General features: G+C 43.3%; 1 protein-coding gene across 3 annotated transcripts in view; it reads left to right on the top strand.

Annotated features, from left to right (window-relative positions):
* The window catches only part of dlg5a (discs, large homolog 5a (Drosophila)), a 42,568-nt gene that overhangs the window by 1,832 nt on the left and 19,650 nt on the right, over positions 1-21,086 (top strand). For all 3 annotated transcript variants that reach the window (XM_030070878.1, XM_030070879.1, XM_030070880.1), the window contains exons 2-15: positions 8,268-8,336; positions 9,697-9,871; positions 10,762-10,905; positions 12,107-12,290; positions 13,258-13,517; positions 14,093-14,405; positions 15,602-15,832; positions 16,781-16,965; positions 17,129-17,254; positions 18,251-18,383; positions 18,569-18,696; positions 18,780-18,955; positions 19,577-19,680; positions 20,922-21,014. In XM_030070878.1, coding sequence (XP_029926738.1) covers positions 8,268-8,336; positions 9,697-9,871; positions 10,762-10,905; positions 12,107-12,290; positions 13,258-13,517; positions 14,093-14,405; positions 15,602-15,832; positions 16,781-16,965; positions 17,129-17,254; positions 18,251-18,383; positions 18,569-18,696; positions 18,780-18,955; positions 19,577-19,680; positions 20,922-21,014 — 2,321 coding nt within the window. The remainder of the gene's footprint in view (positions 1-8,267; positions 8,337-9,696; positions 9,872-10,761; positions 10,906-12,106; positions 12,291-13,257; positions 13,518-14,092; positions 14,406-15,601; positions 15,833-16,780; positions 16,966-17,128; positions 17,255-18,250; positions 18,384-18,568; positions 18,697-18,779; positions 18,956-19,576; positions 19,681-20,921; positions 21,015-21,086) is intronic.

Raw genomic sequence — 21,086 nt, 5'->3', positions numbered from 1 at the left:
GGCTTACTCACAACCAGCGTCATGCCCTCAGGGCCTGAATGCACGATGAGCCTTGAGATCCAAAAGCAGGGAGGAGACGCAGAATGCTGTTCTCTGACACGGTTTGTGTTTCAACTAAACTCAAACCATACACAGGCTATCTTAGGCATGGCGTGTTGAGATAGATAACAAGGTGAGGCTAGTGATTTGTCCTGTTTTAATTTAGAGCTCCACACTGTGATCCATAGCTTACAGCTGTTAAGTTGAAGTATGTCTCTGCCAACTAGCAGCAGGCACGGCTTAGCAGGTATTGCTGAGTTGGTGTCTTGCGGCTCTGCTGACTGGATCACTAATGCTTCTCGGAGCTTTATCACTTTCACTCGTATTGAGTGTTGCTGCTGCAGGGTACCACTTGGCCTTGTCAGTGGTGACATACATCGATGCGTGTTCATCTGTGAGTGGCTGTGATATTGCTCCGTCCGTTTGTCGCTCCTTTTTGGCCGGCCTTGACTCTGCTGGATTTGGGCCTTTCTCAACTCTCTGAGGTTTTGGATTTGTGTCCCAGTCAGGCTCTTCCTCCTCTCTAGGCCTCGTGGTTGATGAGTGGCATTGAGCGCTCTGTGTGAGGGGAGAATGAGCACCAGTCGTGAGTCTGGCTGGTCGGCCTGTGGTTATTCAACAGAGGATTAGGCCCAGCTCTCCTCTCTCCGGTGTAAGCTCTCTCTGTGAGACACACATTATCATGCCTCCACAGCCCCTGTGTATTAGCCGCCACGCTCTTGGCTGTTTCTGATTCAACTCAAGTGCTGTGTTTTTTTTTTTTTAATGTGCTTTTCATTATCTTTAGTGTAGTGATTCGGCTGATGCGATTACCACGTTTGAACCTCACTTGTGAGCGACTGAAGACAAACCACTTGCTGAGCACCTTCAGGCGGAGAGATCGAGAGGAGAAGAGAGCGTTTGGATGAAATCTTCAGAGCCCAGTGTGTCTGTGAAAGACGCAGAGAGGGTGCAAGAGAGGGAATATGAGCGTGTGATGAGTCTCACTGATAGCAACCTGCTCTCAAGTCTCCCTCCTCTCATGCTGCCTGCCTGCTTCTGTTCTCAGCTGGGCCTCCACTCACACAAGATCATCTGTTCTCTAAGGAAACATCCTCTCCACTTGAGGAAAAACATACAGACGCACATGCAAATTATTGATTGTTCAGAGTTCTGGCTTGATAAATTGTCATTTTGTTGCCAGCCTCCCAATATGTCTCCTGTAGACAACATAGACACAGATTATTCATTATTTATCTGGTTTTGTGCGTCAGCATGCCAGAGGACTCTCCCTGGTTTTTAACAAATACTCAAACCCTGATTAAAACTACCGAGCAGAACATTCAGTCAGTATGACTAAAGCTTTGGCCTTGTTATGTAGAGGAGCGAGAGTGCATATCCATCTTCCCAAGCCGAATTGAATTCGTTCCAGGATTCCAAGCGGCAGCAATCAAACCGATTTCATGCCTTGGATTGTGCACTCATCCCCTTTGCGCTACATGGGCAATGTTCAACCTAGACGAATGGGTGAGCGGAGGAGAGGTACCTGTACATTCCCCCGCTCTTTTCAGATTACACAGCCTGTGACAGTGATTTAAACACACTCGGAGAGGAGGGCAGCACAATGCTCTCTGGCAGGATGCAGTGTCCATAGCCCACATCTTCTGCTCTCTGTTGACCTTCATTCCGTGACTTTTCTTGTCTCAATTTTGATTTTTTTTTTGTCTTTCTCTGACTCACCCTTTGTTTCTTTCTCTGTCTCCTTTTTTCTTTCTCTGACTCACTATCTTTCCCTCGCTGTGAGTGGTTTCTTCTCTTCCACACACTTTAAATGGAGGGACACGCCAGAGAGACAGAGGAGGGTGACAGAAAGAGGGAGCGAGTGAGAGTGAGGGAGACAACAGGCCTTTTGTTGAGAAGTTGAGCAGGCCCAAAGTGCGCAGTCAGCAGCTTGCTCTGTGTACAGCAGCCCAGGACATCAGCCAGTGGAGGGGGGAAGGGGGTGGGGTGCTCTCCCCTCTGTCAACCAGTGTCCCTGTCCCACTACATAAAACACAGGGGACAGACAGAATGAGTTATGACCCTGACACTCTGTCACGACCACTGCTCTCAAATATCTCCCATGGGCTGAACCTGGCCTCTCTTTCTCTCTCTCGCTCTCTGACTGTGTCACTGTCTGCCGCTCAGTGACACGTGCTGTCACTCTTTCTCTTCACCCCACGTTCTTCCCTTCCACCCTTATTCTTTTTTCCCCTCTTCTTGATCTGGTACTGGTTTGTATACGAAGCTATCAATCCGTCTGCTGTTAACCGATGTTCCCTGCTTAGACATTATTGATGACACGCTGTAGCGCTGCATTTTATGACTTGTCGGCGTGCATTTTATCACATTGCAGCGCCTCCTGATCTCTAGCAAAGTGGGTTTCAATAGAAGTAAGAAAACTTGTTTTATATTGTGGCTGAAGTGTTCTTGAAGGAACTGAAAGTCTACCAGTGCGCAAAAGTATGCTGTTTGAGTTTTAATTAGCAGTGTTGATGTTGGTCAATAAATCTATATCATCAAGGTCTAAAATGCTGCCTAATGAGAGGCTGACCTCTGTATTTTCACTGGGTCATTGGTGTTATTGCCCCAATTTAATCCTATTGATCTCTGATTGCCCATTTGAAGTGTGAGCAGAGCAGTATTTTCAGTGCAATGGATCAAACATCTAATGAACTGCAGTTTTTAAAGTGGGTGGCATCGAGTGGCCTACGCATATACCTAAAAAAAAAAAAGAGCAAAAGTGAATCCCAGTTCTTTGAAGAATCTCAGAGTGCAATAGAAATAAAATGGCCAAGGAGGATCAGCATCAAATGTGCTTTGTTTTTTCTTTTTTGTTTTGTTTGGAGTTTTTCTTTCTTCTCCTCCTCTAGCGCTAATTTCTGACAGCAGGTTATCTACATGCCGCGTGTGCTACCACAGCCAGGAGGCAGTACTGTGAAGCAGGACTTCATTACCATTTTACACATGTTCCTCCACTTCCTAATTACCCCACAAGGGTAGAGAAAATGCCAGCATCTAAACGTTAGCCAGCACAATGGAGTCATGGAAATAAACAAGAGTTTGTCTCTCCATCTTGCAGGCCCCGCCTCTACCAGGCATTTTGCTCTGTTATGCTTTGGTCTGCTGTCTTTTTTCTGTCCCTCCCCTTCTTCCCATTATTGTGTCCTTGCTTTCCACCTACCTCAACCTGCCTGTCTTGCCATCTCTGTAATTCTTTACCTCCATACCTCTCTTGCCTGCCCCAGCGGTCTGTCCAGCCTCCCTCCAGTGTCTAGCCTTTGATCAGAGGTCAAAACTAAGTTGAGACCTTGAGTACAAGGCCTTCAGCTCTCTTCACAAAGCAAGCAGATCTTAGGTTTTTAAATGTTTTATTAGACACCTTTGTGTGTGCATACATTTTATTATCGACAGCATATGGAGGAATGAAACCTCTAACACTGTCTGTGTAACTGCTGTAATGCACACATTGAGTAATATAGGGCTGCAAAATGACATAAGCTGTTCCCCCTATCAGTATTTGTGTGTGATGAATAATGTTTTTTCTGCCGTACTTGATATGAAATACAGTTAGCATTTTAGCGGTTAATATTGCAGTGGCAAAGTGTTAGGCATGCATAATGACTAAGTTCACCTTACATACCTACAGGCTACATCTAGTTTTGTTGGTCCTTTTTAGGGTGTTGGAATGGAACACTACAAATTTGTGGTGTAGTTTAATTGCTCAAGTAACAACAAATATCAGAAACACGATGAGCTTCTCTGCCATTGAAAATGAAAATAATATTACAAACATGGTCCAAATTGTATTGGTATCCCAGACCGTCATGTCTTTACCTGTCCTTGCCTGTCCTGTCTGCAGCTGCCTGTTCGGGAAACATGGCGCAGACATCTTTCACCTTTCTGATTTTGACCCAACCCGTGGCACAGCCAAGCTGTTCAAAAGCACTTATGCTTCAGTTATGCTGAGCTAGGGCTCTTCACAGAGAGAAGGCCCATAATGACTTGCTGATAATAGGCTGGTCTGTATTGCACGCAGGGGCTTTTCTGGACTTTGGTGCTGCTCAGCAGTTCTGACAGGTCTGCTGGGCTTGCTGAGGGCCTTTTTATGTCTTCTCCATGCATCTCAGTGATGTTGTTTTTTTTCTGGCCTTCATATCCCATAGTGTTCACATGGCTCCAAAATGACCATAGGGATGAGTTGGGAGAAGATGTTGATGCTTTTCAGATGTGTGTGTGAAATACACTATAACATATCTTTTTAGACTTATTATGTCAAAGGGCATACTTTGACCCTATGAGTAAATAATGGGTGTGTGGAAATGGGGTCTACCATAGGTGTAAATGTACACTGAGCTGTGAGTCAGGGACTGTGCGTGCAGTGGAATAATCAAAGCTCATGGAGTCATCATGTCAGATGTGTTTATGTTTATGCCGACTGTAGACTCCTTAAATCGAATGATCAATCCCTTACCCCGGCCGCTAGAATTCACTGGCTTGTTGCCCAGAATCTTGGCCTGTGGTGTCATTGCCTCCTCAGAAGTTCAGCCTACCACATGGCTTTGTTGGAAATTTCAGAGTACAGCAACAGATTCGGAAGGGGGTTGTTTCTCATCTGTGACGTTCCAGATTTTAAACCATGGTAACCCAAATTTAAAGTTTACACTTGAAGCTAGAAGGCATGAAGGAGTTGGGTGTAAGATACAACTATATAAAGAGAGAAGTTCTAGTCTGTGTTTCTCTTTTGTTTCTTATTCCCACCGCCTTGCCGTTTGCCCACCCCTCTGCCATGTTAGTCACAGCCACTTCGCTCTCAGCTCCTGAGGCCAGTGGGGCTGTGATGGGAGGGACTGGAGTCAGCTACAGACAGGGCCCCCTTTCCCAGCTATAGCCTCCATACTGTGAGCAGGACCGCAGCCAGGGATATGCTGATTTAGAGGTCTTGGATGTCGGGGTAAAAGAGACGTTCTGCTCTCTGGCCAAATGCCGACCCACCCTTCAGCCTCACTTAAGCACACCATTACTCTGTGAAATGACCGGGGAGTTTTCAGCCATTTTATTAATATTGCTTTTGTTTGCGCTTCTCCAGTTTAATGGCTGTGAAGTTCAGGACACAATAGGAGAAGGAACATGATGGCTGTTTGGACCGGGTTTGTACTCTGCCAGTCTGTGTTTTGTTTTGTTTTTGCTCTCCATTAATACTGCTTATGGATAGTGAGAAGAGCTGACAGCGGCTAATAAAGAATAACATGCAGTATTATTTTTGGAATGCTAATGCTGTTTCTTATACCAAATGGCTCTGAAAGTTTTGTCTTTCTCCTTCTCTGGAACAGAATTGCTGGCTGGTGGCTGCATCACATCCATACTTTTAAAGCCTGTCAAGATGTTCAGATAAAGCGTGTTTGAAGCAGGGGAGTCCAATCGCTCAGATAATCATACATGCTTTATATTTTGGGGGGACGTTTCTTTGTTAGATAAGAGAATTTTCTGGAACTGTTTGAATAATTTAGTCTCACCCGTCGGTGGAAGCCAGACTTGCGTCTCTCTTTGATGAGGCACCGAGAACTCTCTACCACCAGCTTCGCATCTCTTATGCTCTTTTTCTTCTTTTTTCCACCACGCTGCAGAATTTACAATTCCTCTCATCCAGATTCACCATGGCAACGTGTGTCATCTTGCTTTATGTGCTGGAGGAACATAATCTGGTCGTCTGAAGCAACTGTTGGTTGCTGAGAGCATCACTTGATTGGGAGGGAAGGAAGGGGTGGGGGAGCAGTGGTGCCTTAAGGGTAGAGTGAGGACTCCCCTGACCTACTTAAATCATGAAGACAGGCCTTTGTTATTATAACCTTCTGCTCTCTCAGGTCTCCCATTTGAATATTTTTCACCTTAGGCCTGTATCTCAGTACAGTGTATCTCTTGGTGGAAGTCGCTGTTGCTTGCTCCTTATTACCATACCTAATGGCCCCTGATGAAATCTATGTGACGGCTGCAACGTGTATGCTCCCTCCCAGTGCTTGGAGACGTTGCAGTGTGTTTATTGGAGAGGGTATAGCCTAGGCTGTTTTGACTGTAGCAGAGTAAACCGCAGCTCAGTCAGGATAGATCTGTTTGTTAGAATGTAATGTCAGTGTCTGACACAAAATTCTCACGTCTGATCCGTCGTGACTGACTGTCTTTTGGCAGAGAGACAGGTGGATTCTCCTACTGTACAGATTAGATCTATGTGCTGTCCTAATGGATACAGGCTTTATTGATGCGGTCAGCATGTTTACCAATGATCAGCCCCACTGAATAAGGATGGTGCTAATTGCTATTGATGATTAAATGCCTGTTGGAAAAGGCTAATGCTGCCAACCCATCGACCAAGAGATTGCCTGTTTGTATCTGATATTCATTCATTGGCGTGCTTGCAAAGATAACTGTATCAGCACGCACCACACTGAAATAAATATGGGAAATTTTGGTGTGCCTACAGCATGCAAGTTATTGTCCTTGTAACCACATAAGAGTGTGCGATATTGAGGAGTGTCCCAGAATTGACCTTTTTTTGTGGGAGTTTTAGCTCAATGTTGAGCAGTTCTGATCCACACTGGTGCAGATTACTGGGAATTTAATTTATCTTAGTGTTTTGGCTTTCAAATTTCACTAAATGCAGCACTCCAGAAGCCACATTGTCAGGCTATTTCTGGCACAGAGCTTTGCTGACAATGTACCGTATTTTAAAATGACTTATCTCCGAGCTGAGCTGGCATAATACTTCTCAGTGGCTCAGATCTTTACTATGAGACCTACTCAGATACTTATTTGAAGAAGCCAGTTCTTGCTGTTTAATGCATCCAGGGAAATAGGCATGAGCGTTTTGCAGAGTTGTGTTGAGTGTGCGGAGAACTGATGCCGTGCAGCCCCACAGTGCTTCTCATCATGTCTGATAGAACAGTATGAAATCAAAGCTGTGTGCTCGGAGCGCTTCGCAGAGTAAAAGTGTCGAGCATCAGGGAGCGTCAGAACAGATTAAAAGCCTTTCCTCCCTGCTCTTCTCTCCTTTTTTTCAGTGTCTTTCTCCTTATTTCTCTTCCATTTCATCTCTCAAACACCCTCCCTCCATATCTTTTTTTGCTACTTAGTTAGGCTATCTCCTTTCATCTGTCCTCTTCACACTGTTCCATGCCTTTCCCCTTATTTCCCCTCCTGCTCTCCCCCTCTCTCCTCTCCCCTCCTCTCCTCTGTCTGCGGGGCCTGAGATGGAGTGGCTCAGTCGCACAGAGCTCATAGTTAATTAGGCTTGGCCTTGTCACACATTGAGGGCTGGAGCCAGAGCTTTAGCTAAACCCAGTGGGGAGGCAAGGACAGAGATGGAGATCTAGAGCAGTTGGCGTCAATCTATTGCCTGCTGCCGACAAAGACAGCTACCATTCCCGTCCTGTATTAAACCCATTGCACAGGAAGACTTTGTTCATATGTTGGGGGTACATGTAACATATTACATGAGTATTTTCTCTTACTGTGCTGTTATATGCAGGTTCAAATCTATTATTCATCACTGTGCAATACAATATGCTATGCCTTGTGGAAAAAGGCACAAGTTGTGCCTATGAAAATCCTGCCAGTGTTGTCAGGCATGTTTATGTTGCCCTTTGGAGCAGGGACCTGGCATACAATATAATGGGGATCTGCGTAGCCTCTCCCCCTATGGATTGCGGTAGCCTGTGTGAAATATCCCCCAGCTTAGCAGTGTGTACAGCTATTCAGATGGAGAATCGGTCTCTCTTTTTCTCTCCCTCATTCTCTCTTTCTCCATGTGCTTGACATAAAAAGAGAAAATCCCATTTCAGCCGTGACATTCTGCCTGTGTAGCAGAAACATACAGGGACTATACATCAAAGCAGGGCTGAGTGCACAGTGAGGGAGAGGAGCTATAATGACGATGGCAGTCTCGAGTGATAATATAGAACTGCTAAGAAAGAGTGTTGAAGTTATTACTCCAAGTATATACCCTGCACCGAATTCATTGCACAACTGTGCAGGGAATCCGAAGCTCACAATGAAATATTCATTACTTCATACAGGCAATTAATTCTGGCCAATGCTTAATTGGTCAATCAATCTAGCAACATAGCCCATTGGAGGCTTCATTGGTTTAGGAGAAATAAGTTTTCCACATGCAAGTATAGTTGCCTTGTGTCTAAATATACCTCTTCTCTTGGCAGGGTCGACATACAGCGTTCTCTCCACAATGCCCTCCGACTCAGAAAGCAGCAGCTCCCTCAGTAGTGTTGGTATGTACAATGACCTAAGATCACTATAATGTTGTGGTGTCCTGAAATGTATGTTTGACACCACAACACTAAAACAGCTAGCCTTATTTGCATCATTTCTTGTGGGATTGAGTTTTAAAAGCACACAAAAATTGTGTTATTGGCTTAATTCCTGCTTATTTTAGAAGTTACATCATTTATCTATTCATTGTCTTAATTTTTCCTTTTAATTTAAGTCCCTTATAGTTCATTTGGTGCAGTGACAGAGAGGAAAAACACGATCCCACTGTCCTCTTCTTTCCTTAAGGAAGTTTACCATGCTTGCTGTTCCCTAGCTTTGACAGGGGTCCAAATGACTCAGCTGTGTTACATAAACCTCCAAAAGGGCCAAATGTTGAGCCAAAGATGAACATAATCCTCAGATTTCCTGCCCCAGTCCCTCTGCCATGGGTGTCCTGTTCTATGAACAGAAAGTCCCTGAAAATGAATGACTCCTGTAGAATGATTTTTTTTTTCCCTCACATGCTTTTTAAAGGCTATTGTGATCCAGCAATTTGGCATAAAGTTAAGGGCACACAGTCAAGGAGGATATCCTTTATTGTGTGAAGAGCAGAATCCGGCCTGTGTGAGATCAATGAGGCAGATTTCACTCTGAGTGAAGACAGGTAGAATAGAGCCACCACTTCCCCTAACAGGTACATAAAAACAGGGTAAAAAATAAAGTCTCCCAGGGAACACAGGCATTAGATAATCAGCATTTCATTGTGGGGTATTAATCCTTTACAAAGACCTTAGCTTCCTTGACATTCCAAACATGACTGTCTGCACAAGTGCTTAAATATAATTTGAAAAATTCTCTTGAGACCTTGGTTCAAACCAGACAGAAAGATCCAGAAATACATCCCCAAATCCAAATCCCATCTGAGATCTGTCTTTTCATTTTGCAGTCAGATTACTGATGCCGTAGCCTCATGAATCCAACATAACTGTCTGCAAATTTCCAGCAGATTGTCATGGGGAAAAAAACATCAGATTAAATAGGAATTTCCCAGGCAGTTGTTGTCTTGACCATTTAATGTCATGCACCGAGAATGTCTGGGACTTGTATCTTTTACCTTTTGCCTTTTTTTAGCACAGAGTTTGCTTGCATGCAAGGGCACTTTTTGCCCTGAGACAGGTGACAGTGTCTCTTTGGTAGAGTCAGGGTTAATGCTCTCAGACAATATATTTGAGATAAATTTATTTAACTGGCATCTTCCCAGGCTAGTATGCAGTATATCATGCAATCTCTGAATGTTGATGTGCATTGATAAAGAATCCTCTTTTTCCGGTGTGTACCGGTTAATAGTCCTAGCCTTCGGTAATGTGCTCATTTTTGCAGGTTCGCCTGTGAACGGTGAAGCATCCTCCCCACCCCCAGCAATGAACGACAACCGGCCATCCGGCGACAACCTGGACACCATCTTGTTCCAGCTCCGTCAAGTGACCAGGGAGAGAGACGATCTACGTAAGCGCCTGGCACTGGCATCACCTGGGACCACCTTCGATGACTGCAGGTACAAACCTGGGCCTGCCTGCCAAGTTTTCTTTTTTGTTTTTTTTTTCTAAGTCACACTTTTATTTAGCTGATGCTTATGAATTAGTCCACTGTGATTTATGAATACTCTTTTTGCTTTAATGAAATACAAGAGATCCAGGGCTTGAAGATTGATTCAGACTTGAGATTCATTGCTCTCAATACAGGCAGATTTTATGATCGGCGTGTTTACTCTCTAGGTTGTCACAGTCTCAGTGTTGCCTCTGTCCTCAGTTCCGGGTGCCATGTCATTATCTCATAATTCTTTGCTGTCAGGCATAATAGTGACTCTACCTGGGGGAAAGGGGGGGTTGACGCTCTTGGCTGCTTTTTAAAATTTGATGTGCCCCATTTCCCAAATATTTCATATGCAGCAGATGATAGCAAGGCTGCAAGGAATAAAGTTTTATACATCTGATGCCAACATTGTGCACACTGCGTAGATTTTACTGAGCTCTATACTTGTATATATATATTTAATCAGATGACATTGTAAAGGGCTTCATTTCAAAATATCTACATTCATTTTGGAAAAGAAATAGCACCTGAAATTCACCAGTCATTATTGGAAAACCATAAATGACTCTGATCTACTTTATAAGCACATGTCTTGACTCATAACTTGAGTAGTAACCAGTGATATGCTTATCTTTATCTTCCAGCAGTCATTATAGGAATACATGTTATTTTTTGATGGTAGATATCTTATTTATTTATTTTTAAATACACAAACTTCTACATTCTCATGCAAAGTGAAATGTTAGCAATGTCCTTGTTTTGCTGTATCCTTGTATCTAAGCTGGCTCTTGGCCACATTTGCAGACGAGGTCGCTGGCTAGGGTGTGATTTCTTGCTACTTGTCTCCTAAAGGCCAAATTCCAAAGCCAGCCATGACTATGAGCGTCTAAAAAGCCAGTGCATGAGGGCCATGGCAGACCTGCAGTCTCTACAGAACCAGCACACCAAAACACTCAAGAGGTGCGAGGAGGCTGTCAAAGAGGCTGACTTCTACCAGTGAGTATTCTCTCTCTCTCTCTCTCTCTCTCTCTCTCTCTCTCTCTCTCTCTCTCTCTCTCTCTGTCCTCTTTTTGCTTCTTCCTTGCTAGTGAGGACCTCTAAGTCTTCCCACTGTAAGCATTTATCTGCATTATTTAGCTTAATGCAATGCTGCTCCCTAGCCTACTGCTGTAAGTTATTTTGCTTCTATATAAGAAAGGTGCTGGTGTTTGTTACTGAAGTGCAGTTGTTTAACTGAGGGATGAACATTCTGACACCTACCACCTGCTGCTTTTTAGTGTAGAAATAATTACATTTTATTGCATAGTTTTACTGGAATACGAAAAAAAAAATAATGGCATGGTGTTGCAATTAACCTAATTGAAAGAACATCCCTCGGAGCTACAGCTGGCTTTCACATTGAAAGGGAGTTGGCATTACATAAATACATGCATGGTTTTAAAAGCTTGGAAATGGAGGCATTTATGTGATTGAATCATTCAGCTTAACAGCACTTAGGCTAAATTTCTGGAGCATAGACACGTAGCATATATTAGTTGTTTTGAAAAAAACTCTGATTTAAAAAAAAAAAAAAAAAATAGTGCTAGAGCCAAAGATAAGTTGCCAGCCAAGTTGAGGTTAATTATAAGTCTGATCAAGCAAACCAGTTCTACATGTACAGGTTCTTCGTGGGCTTTTAGCTAAAATGTCCCTTTTCAGAGTAAACCTACATCCAATTAAGCTATTCCACACATGGAGCTTAATCCCAAACATTAAATCTAGGCTTGTAAAGTTAATATGTGCTGCTTAACATTTGCCCTCACTATACAGACCGAAGGCAGGATGAGATGGATTATCACCATGCTCAAGTCCTCCAAAAAGCCTGTGATTGTATGGAAAGCAATCATTTTCAATGAATTATCAGTTTACATTCAAGTCATTAATTTTCCATGGTTTTCCTTTTCTTTACGACTGGCCACAATTAAAATCAGTTTTGAAATTGGTTTCACTTGAACCTTTTTACATGTCACCAGATAATGCTTACAGAATGGATTGATTGTAAGCTCTTGTTTACTTAATATCATCAATCCTCCTGTTTGCTATTCTGTGTGTTATGGGTGTCTGCCAGCGTGTCTGTGCATGTGCTATATGGATGTATGCACACACACCCCTCTCTATATTTACTCCCTATCCACCTGCGTGTGTGGCCTCTCCCCAGCATGCTGCACAGCCGGGTGCTGGGCGAACAGTCGCAGTTGAAGGAGGAGATGGAGGCCCTTAGGAGGGACAACACCCAGCTGGTCAGAGAGCACAACCATCTGAAACAGAACTGCGAGGAGCTGAAGAGACTGCACAGTGAAGACCAGAAAGAGGTGGCGGACCTCCGGCTGCAGCAACAACAGGTACACAGAGGCAGTGCCTAACATCTACCTTGTAAGAAAAAAAAAAAAAAAAAAAAACAATTCTTCCACCATTGCTGCAGTACTGCACTTTTTCAGTGATGGTGTGGGCTTTTTTTTTTTTTGCTAAAGTTTTACATTTCACAGGAGTCCTTGGCCTCATCAAAAGAAGAATGCCTGTTGTCCTCTGTATACAGAGTGCTGTGTTACAAGCTGTTGTATAAGGGTGCTGTGACCTGTATTGGGCTGCTGTGCAGTACTGTCTCACACAGCTCCCATGGGAACACTGCAGTGGCGGAGAGCACAGGGCAGCCAAGCACAGGGAAATGCATACAGAGCACTTGTGAAAAGGGCAAGCATAGAAGAAAAGGGCTTTGGCTTGGGCAAAGGGCACTTTGACCCAAACTGTGTAGCTGCATGATCAGTGTGTGTACACACACACACACACAAACACACAGAGGCTGTGCTGAAGATTAGGTCAATACTGCCCTCGGGTCAAACCAGCTCTCTCAGGAATCACAAGACAATATCAGCAAAACCTCCAGTAATGAGACAGTTCAGTCTGACATACAGTGAAAAATGCAGTCTTAATGAGGTAATTTACACATAATACTAATGTAATTCTGCAGGCCAGACAGTTTAGATTGCTCATCAGTAGCCTATTCAGTAGTGTTAAAGGATATGCTGTAATCTAGTTCTACAAATTTCAGAGAGTCATTATCCAGGCTGGCTCTGGATTTCCTTGCACCTTGCTGTCAGGACAGGACTATGTCTACCCATTGATGCCATCTGCTGCTTAACTGGTGCACAGCAGATACAGACCCAGTCAAACCTCATCAGATGTCTTCCACCTGCATACTATTTGATAACACATTCCAGTACTTGAAAATTTTTGCTTAATGTTAGGGTGACAGCATTTCAGATGATACCAGTATTGGTACAATGTCTTGAATTTTTTTGCTCTCGCCAGGTAATGAGGGAGAAGGGCTCGTCTGAGGTGCTTAACAAACTGTATGACACCGCCATGGACAAGCTGGAGGGTGTAAAAAAGGAGTACGATGCCCTGAGCAAGCGCTACAGCGAGAAGGTGGCCAACCATAACACAGACCTGAGCCGCCTGGAGCAGGCAGAGGAGGAGAACCGGCGGCTGCAGAAGCAGCTGGATGCACTGCTCAAACAGCGCGACTCAGCCATGCACTACCAGCAGCAGTACTCCACTTCAATGAGGAGGTGATGGCACCATCACATGCACACACATAAAGTGAACAAGACACATGATGATATTAAACACTGTATATTCCAGGAATAAGGAATAATTGGCATTGGCGATGTCTGTTTTAAAAGGCAGTATTGTCTTTTGTTAAAAAAAAACTATCAACATATAGATAGAGATAGATAGATATAAATAGATAGATAGATATATGTCCTAAGAGAGAAAAGATTCAACTGTTCGGTACCTGCATTCGTACTACAAACATTTCCCACCTATAATGCAGGTGGGAAGTTAACAGATACTGGTATCAGTCTCAAAAAACATATTGTTCCATCCCTACCAGGAATAACATGAAATACTTTATATGGGGGAGGCAGTAAATTTGTAAACCAAAATCCTTGTTGCCGTCCTCTACCAGGTTTGATTCAGTGCAACATAAGGGGCAATGGGCCAGCATCTGCACATATATAGAAACAAGTGCTGACAAGAGGCACAGCTACACTCCAGCAGCAGCCAGCACACTGTAATTTTATATAGGTGTGTAATAAAAATGTTCCCATATACCCTCACTGCCTCCGTCTTCCCTCTCCAGGTTTGATTCAGTGCAGCAGGAGCTGAACAAGTCCTCAGCCCAGAACAAGGAGTTGCAGAGAGAGATGGAGCGGTTGCAGTCAGAAGTGACACGCTACAAAAACTTCCAGCTTAAGGCGGCCAAGGACTGTGAGAAGTACAAGGAGGAGAGGGACTCGGTGTTCAATGAGTATCGTCTCATCATGAGTGAGAGGGACCAAGTGATCAAGGAGGTGGACAAGCTGCAGACGGAGCTGGAGGCTGCCGAGGCGCGGCTCAAAAACACCTCTTCAGAGAGGGTGGTGGCCAGTGAGGAGCTGGAGGCTCTCAGACAGGTATCATCAGGCACAAGAAAGTGTGTTGTACGTCACTACATCTATTTACTCTTAACCAGTAGCAGTTGTCTATCCATTAAAGGAAGTTTCAACCCTCATAGTTTTGCAGGCGTCGATAAAATCATATATACTGATTACAATTAGCATTCAACAAATGCAAAAAATGCACCATCTAACCTTTTTATAATAAGAAAGCAAAGGAAACAAAATTTTGTCATCAGAACCTGGAAAACGCCATTTATGTCTAAACAGTCTTAATGTGTTTTACAGTTGAATGTCTCTTTAAGGTATTAATAAAGTATTCCAGCACAAATATACTGTATATGAATACTGTATGTAAAAAAAAAATAATAATAATTTTGCAAACATGTTTTCTTAAGTCTGGAGAATACGATTTGTGGGTCAGATGCATCTCTATAGAACCACAAAACCTCATGTATCAAAGTATTTTGTCACGCATTTTAGCCTTATCAAAAATTGTAGCTGCTGCCATTGGTAGACTGTGCTTTTGACAATATTTTAATTGTTCAGCCCTTCTCCAAAATGAGATTCACAATTTGTAAGAAAAAAAATGAACAGTGACAACTATTCTGACAAATTGGCACAAAATTACAATAAATTGCTTTTAATGGTTATTATGTAACAGAAGTTCTTGGCTGACATATTGATGATACTTGTCTGATTCACTGAGTCCAACTTTTTTTTTTTTGGTCTGTTAAATGAAAGACTTAATAAGTAGTAATGATTTTCATTTGTTTCTTTCTTTTCCCTGACACAAGAGGCTGTAGGAGTAAGTCTCTCACAGTTCCTGAAGCAGACACATGATCCACCTTTCCTACCACCGTATCCATCAATATCTGTCAATCAATTTCAGTTTAAAGAATTTCCTCCGCCAGAATGCTATATCAGCTTCTCAGCTTGTCTGTTAGCCTTATCATGAATTAGGCCATGCATCCATTTGCCAGTCGATGAATCAGAAACCATTTTCAACCAGGACACAACACAAAAATAGCTGGCTCAGACTCCTCCTTTTTGAAGGATATTTTTGAACACACAGTACACAAGACAATAGAGATTCATAACTAGTGCTGGATCACTCTACACTGGCCCACAAATCATTTCTTCTTCACATTGCATTAATGACTCATATTGCTGAAATGCCCTCGTTCCATTTTCCCCTCTTTGTTCTGTGGCAGGAGTTGAACTCGTCATTGGTGGACCGCGACAGGGCCATCTGCGAGAGGAACGAGCTGCTGGAGAAGTACTGCCATGAGGTGAAGGACAAGGCCGAGGCCCAGAAGGAGCTGAGCCAGGCTTGCAAGGACATCGAGACGGTGCGGGAGGAGAGGGACGTGGCCCGCAAGGAGAGGACAGAGGCTATCATCCAAAGGGATCAGCTGCTACGAGAGTACTACCAGGCCAGACAGGTAGCAAACACACAGACACAGATATCAAAACTGTTTCCCCTACACTGCTTTGGATGTGACAGTATCAAGTCAAAGGTTGGACTCATGATAAAGAGCTTAGCAGATCCTGTAAGCTGTCAGTCATTGGATTATGTCAGTGGCCTGACCCTAAAGCAGATTTAGGCCTTCAGCCAAGTGCAGCAGCATTTCACACCTCTACCAGGCCATTAGAGGGCCCTCTTACTAGTGTCCTTTGCAGGCTAAAAATGCTTAATTCTTAAACACAAATATTTTTTTCCCATGTCAGTCAACCATCACAGTCTGGATATTGTCTGTTGATTGTAAGTAAGGTTCAAATTCTGGTTTATTTATAGCCCTTAATCACTATTTACAGTCTCAAAGGGCTTTACAGGCCCACAGCATATATAAAACAAAAAAGACACCCTCTGACCTGAAATGTCATAACACATATCTCATCATTGTAAGGATGACAGCGAGGAAAGCCCCTTCCATGCTGGTCAGGAGTGCAGTGGGCGCCAAATGGACAATTGATATCTCAAAACACAGATGATACTGACAAAACTAAATATGATACCCTTGACCGAATATATGTATTTATATTGTAGGGATGACAGTCATAAGTCGTGTTGATATGACCAGCTGGTGTCAAACAAATGAACAGCTTGGTCATTTCATAAAATTGTCAACTGTCACTATCAAATAAAGCAGATATGCCCAAGAAACAGGAAAAAAACAACACTTTTACACTATCAAAATACTCCTATAATCCATAATCCCAGACAATATCTAGTCTTAAATGGCAGTATCAATATAATATTGATATATCCCTTAGCACTACTTGCAAGTGTTTTGTCATTTTTTTCATCATCCTATTTATAAGACACTATTTGAACACCTATCACTGTTCTCAAAATCACTGTGTAATCATGTTTACCCCGATGTTATTAGAAACAAGACTCAGCCACCCTGGACATGGAGCGGGCCAACAAGGAGATTGAGATGCTGAGGAAACAGTATGAGGCCATGTCCCAGGAGCTGAAGGAGGCTACACAGGAGGCCGAGGTGGCTAAATGTCGACGGGACTGGGCCTTCCAGGAGAGGGACAAGATAGTGGCTGAGAGGGAGAGCATTCGGTCAGTTTGCTTATCGGTTTGTCTTCACAGGCTCACAGGGTGTGAGACAGTGTCAACGATCGATCTCTGAGAGCTCACATCTGTCAAAGACACCAGCTTATATCTGCTTTCCCTCCTCTGTTGTCTTGTCTCTCCACTTCTCCCCTCCCCTCCCCTTCCTCAGGACTCTGTGTGATAACCTGCGAAGGGAAAGGGACCGGGCAGTCAGTGATCTGGCCGATGCCCTGCGGAATCTGGATGACATGAGGAAGCAGAAAAACGACGCGTCGCGAGAGCTCAAGGAGCTTAAGTGAGAGTCTTTGTCATGGCTCTTACGGAGCAAACATCCTCTATATTCAGCGATGATTAAAATTAGAGGAACGTTAGGAGAATAGTATAAGCTGTCTAAGGAAAATCCTTCTGTATTTGAGTAAGCTAGAACAATATTCCTTTTACGGGGCCAACTTTGTGCATCCTAGCGCTTTGTCTCTGTAAGCTGTTGTACTCAGTGTGTGGCACGGCGTAAGCTCTGATACTCTGCCTTTGTGGACATCATGGAGCTCGGTTTGTCTGGCACCGTTTCTGCATGCCCAGATTAGAAGTGTAATCCCAAAAACGTCAGTGTTTTGGACACACACATACACCATACACACATTCTGTTTCTCTATTCTCTTGTCTCTCTTCATGGGAACTTGCTAATATTGTGTGTAATAGCCCCCTCTGCTGGCCAAAGTGTGTTTTACATGCCAAGATGGGGTCAACTATGCAATACGCAGTATGGTGTGACTTTGAGAGGTCCTCCTACTGCCTCTCTTTAAAGAACCATGTAAAATTGGGGTTTTAATGCCAAAGATACCCTCCAGGCATTCCTCAGTACTAGGGCACCATACATCTTTGTGACAGCAGGGCATTGTGTCCACTCTACTTTTAGATTTCTTACAAATAGATATAAATTTGACTGTCCAAACCACCCTGCAGAATGTGTTTGTTGCAGTCAAAGAAGAAGTGGAAAATGGGTTGAGTGCATAGAGTGAGCTTGAGTTAAGGTAAAATGGATATAGTTTGTAAATGCCTGAACACCTACTGTCCCCACAAATGCAAAATCTCATAGGTCAGTGAGAATTCTGCATAATTCTTGATTTGCTATAATATTGTATGGATCACACTGAAGTAGCTAACTTATTTAATCAATTGAAATATATACTATGATATATGGAGTATTTTATTTCTCTTTTTGTTTTCTCTGCCCCGTCTTTCTCAAGTGACTGACCTTTGACTCTTGTGTGTGGTGTCCTCCTATATTTAGGGAGAAGATGGAGAGCCAGCTGGAGAAGGAGGCCCGGTTCTGTCAGCTCATGGCCCACAGCTCTCACGACTCGGCCATCGACACAGACTCCCTGGAGTGGGAGACGGAGGTGGTGGAGTTTGAGAAAGACAGGGTAAGACTAGCGCTCAACTCTCATTACCAACAGCGATACGGTGACACAGCAGTCTCCTGAGAGCCTGCAAATATCCAAAGAATCCCACAAACTTGAAAATGCTGAAGTTCGAGTGGCTGCAAAGACACTGTTAGCCAGAATTTCTCAAATTCACCAAGCGGCATTTATGTTTTTTCTGTTCACAGGAAGACATGGATTTGAAGGCACTTGGGTTTGATATCGCTGAAGGGGTAAATGATCCATATTTACCAGGAGACTGTGGAATATTTGTGACAAGAGTGGACAAAGGAAGTATTGCAGATGGAAGGCTAAGGTGAGAACCGCCACAAGAGGCTATCCCATTTTATTTGTGCAGCACTTCTTTTTGTTCCTCATTGTCCTGCTCTTTCTTTCCAGAGTGAATGATTGGTTGCTGAAGATTAATGACATCGACCTGACCAACAAGGACAGGAAGCAGGTGGTAAAGGCAGTGCTGAATGGTGGAGGCTTGATCAACATGGTGGTCCGAAGGAGAAAGTCCCTTGGCGGAAGACTGGTCACTCCTGTTCACATCAACCTCATTGGACACAAAGGTATATTGTAGTGCTCAATAATTCAGCTTCTCATTATCTAAATACATCACTGACTGGTTTTGCATATTTGGCTTGGACGACACCCAAAATTTAACATCACAATATTTTGTCATCAAAACATTGTGGTGATATTATCAGGATATTTCAAGCAGGGAGGTGAACACCCAACCCAACCTAACTTAACATAATATCAACTGAACATTTTAGAAGATGTAATGGGTTTGGTTTTACTCTATTCTAATTCTTACTCTAAAAACTCCTTTAATGTTTTATGTACACACGTTGCATATCAGTCAAAACTACCTATGCATGCTATAACTTTTACTCTGTGCATCTGTTAATCCTTATATAGGTAAGGGTAAGTTGCCACTAGCTGCAGTGCTGGCTAGTGTTCAGTTTTGTAGAAAATATTGCATATAGCTGCACAGTATTCAGTATTATCACATAAGTCCAAGCCTTTTCATAAAATAGCTTGTAGTTATAGTAGTTCAGATGAATTTGTACACTCTCCTATGGTCCTTGAGTCACTGATGTTTAATGTGACTTTTTATCTTATGCTGATGATTCAGTGCTATTCTGTGTTTTCTTGTTTGTCACCACATGCTCTCCTCTGCATTCAAGACAGTGGTATTGGTCTGGAGAGCGGGGTGTTTGTTACTGCCGTTGTCCAGGGCAGTCCGGCAGCCAGGGAAGGCTCTCTGACAGTTGGAGACAGACTGATTGCGGTGAGTGTCATCTTCTTTAAAATTTCCACTTTCCTCCTGCGCGTACACCAAAGTACAGCTCACACAGGTTTCCTGGGCTCTCTGATCCAGGCCTTGTTCCTTTCCAATATCCACACTCCACACCCAGATAAGACAGGATTTTGTTGAGTACGTGAAATGGAAAAAGTGGAGAGTCTCCTCTTTTTGATTAAATCCTCAGACACCATTGCAGCTTTGGAGGGCTAGGTGGAGCTGTACTCGCACACAGCTCCAGTATATCCACACTTCAGAGTTGGGGAATAGACAGTAAAGAGAAAAGTGTCAGAAATGGAACTATGCATCTGCATCTCTGTCATCTCTGTCTGTCTGAAAAGTGACCTTGGCTCGTTTTCTAACCTGCCAGCTGCAGCAGCAGAAGTCTTAATCCCCCTGTTATTTCAAACTTAAGCGTGCACTGCTTAATAAAACCAGATGGCTTTGATATCTCTCTGCTCACTGTTTAGCTACATCTCTTTAGCCAGGAGAACTGATATGCTAGATGATAGCTCAGCTGCAACAGCAATTAGCAATGGTAGGAACGGTAAGACGATGATGCGTTAAGAGATCTTAATCGTGGAAGTGTATCGTATTATATCGTGTCCTTGTGGTTGTTAATTACATTACCGTATCAGGTTATATATAACTTATTAAATGCTTAATTGTGTTTTCAAAAAAAGAGATTGAGTCTACAGTGCTGAATCCATAATGAAATATGCATGGGCTGCAGTTTAACATGCGTAGCTTAACCCCATGGCTTAGAGGTGGCTGTTTCTTTTCCCAACTGAGGCAAATGTATCAGAAGTCTTTTAGGATAACGCAGAAAGTTCTTTAGTCAATATTATGGTATAAAAAAAAAGTCTTGATTATATATTCCGGTTTCCCCTCTCCATCTCCATCTCTGTCCAGTAGTATTTTTTTTTTAAAACACCCCTCAGCTCAAGCCTATTGTGATGGAAATGTGCAGATTGGAGTGTGAGGATTCTTTAGATTGAAAAATGGCTGGCCTAGATTTCTTGTGGTTTCCCCACTGCGACAGAGTGAGACACATCTCAGGCCCCAGGCACTCTCTGGTCCAGAAGATGCATCACCTGTGTGTTTGTTTGTCCCCCACCACACACCACGCACACAACACAGAGAGAAATACAAAAACAATAAGGAATGCATTTTTCCACTATTGAAATAAGGCCCTGTCCTTATTTCCAATGTCTTTCTTTACTCCACAGATAAATGGCATTGCTCTGGATAACAAATCTGTAACAGAGTGTGAGGCTCTGTTGAGGAACTGCAGAGATTCACTCAGCCTCTCTCTCATGAAGGTGGGCCACAGACATCTCCCTTTCTGAGCTCCTTTACCACTTCACTTCTGCTGCATATCTTCAAGGGCTGCT

Source organism: Myripristis murdjan, chromosome 15, assembly GCF_902150065.1.
Source record: "Myripristis murdjan chromosome 15, fMyrMur1.1, whole genome shotgun sequence".
Lineage (NCBI taxonomy): Eukaryota > Metazoa > Chordata > Actinopteri > Holocentriformes > Holocentridae > Myripristis > Myripristis murdjan.
The sequence above is the reverse complement of the archived record's forward strand: the minus strand, read 5'-3'. Positions and strand labels throughout refer to the sequence as shown.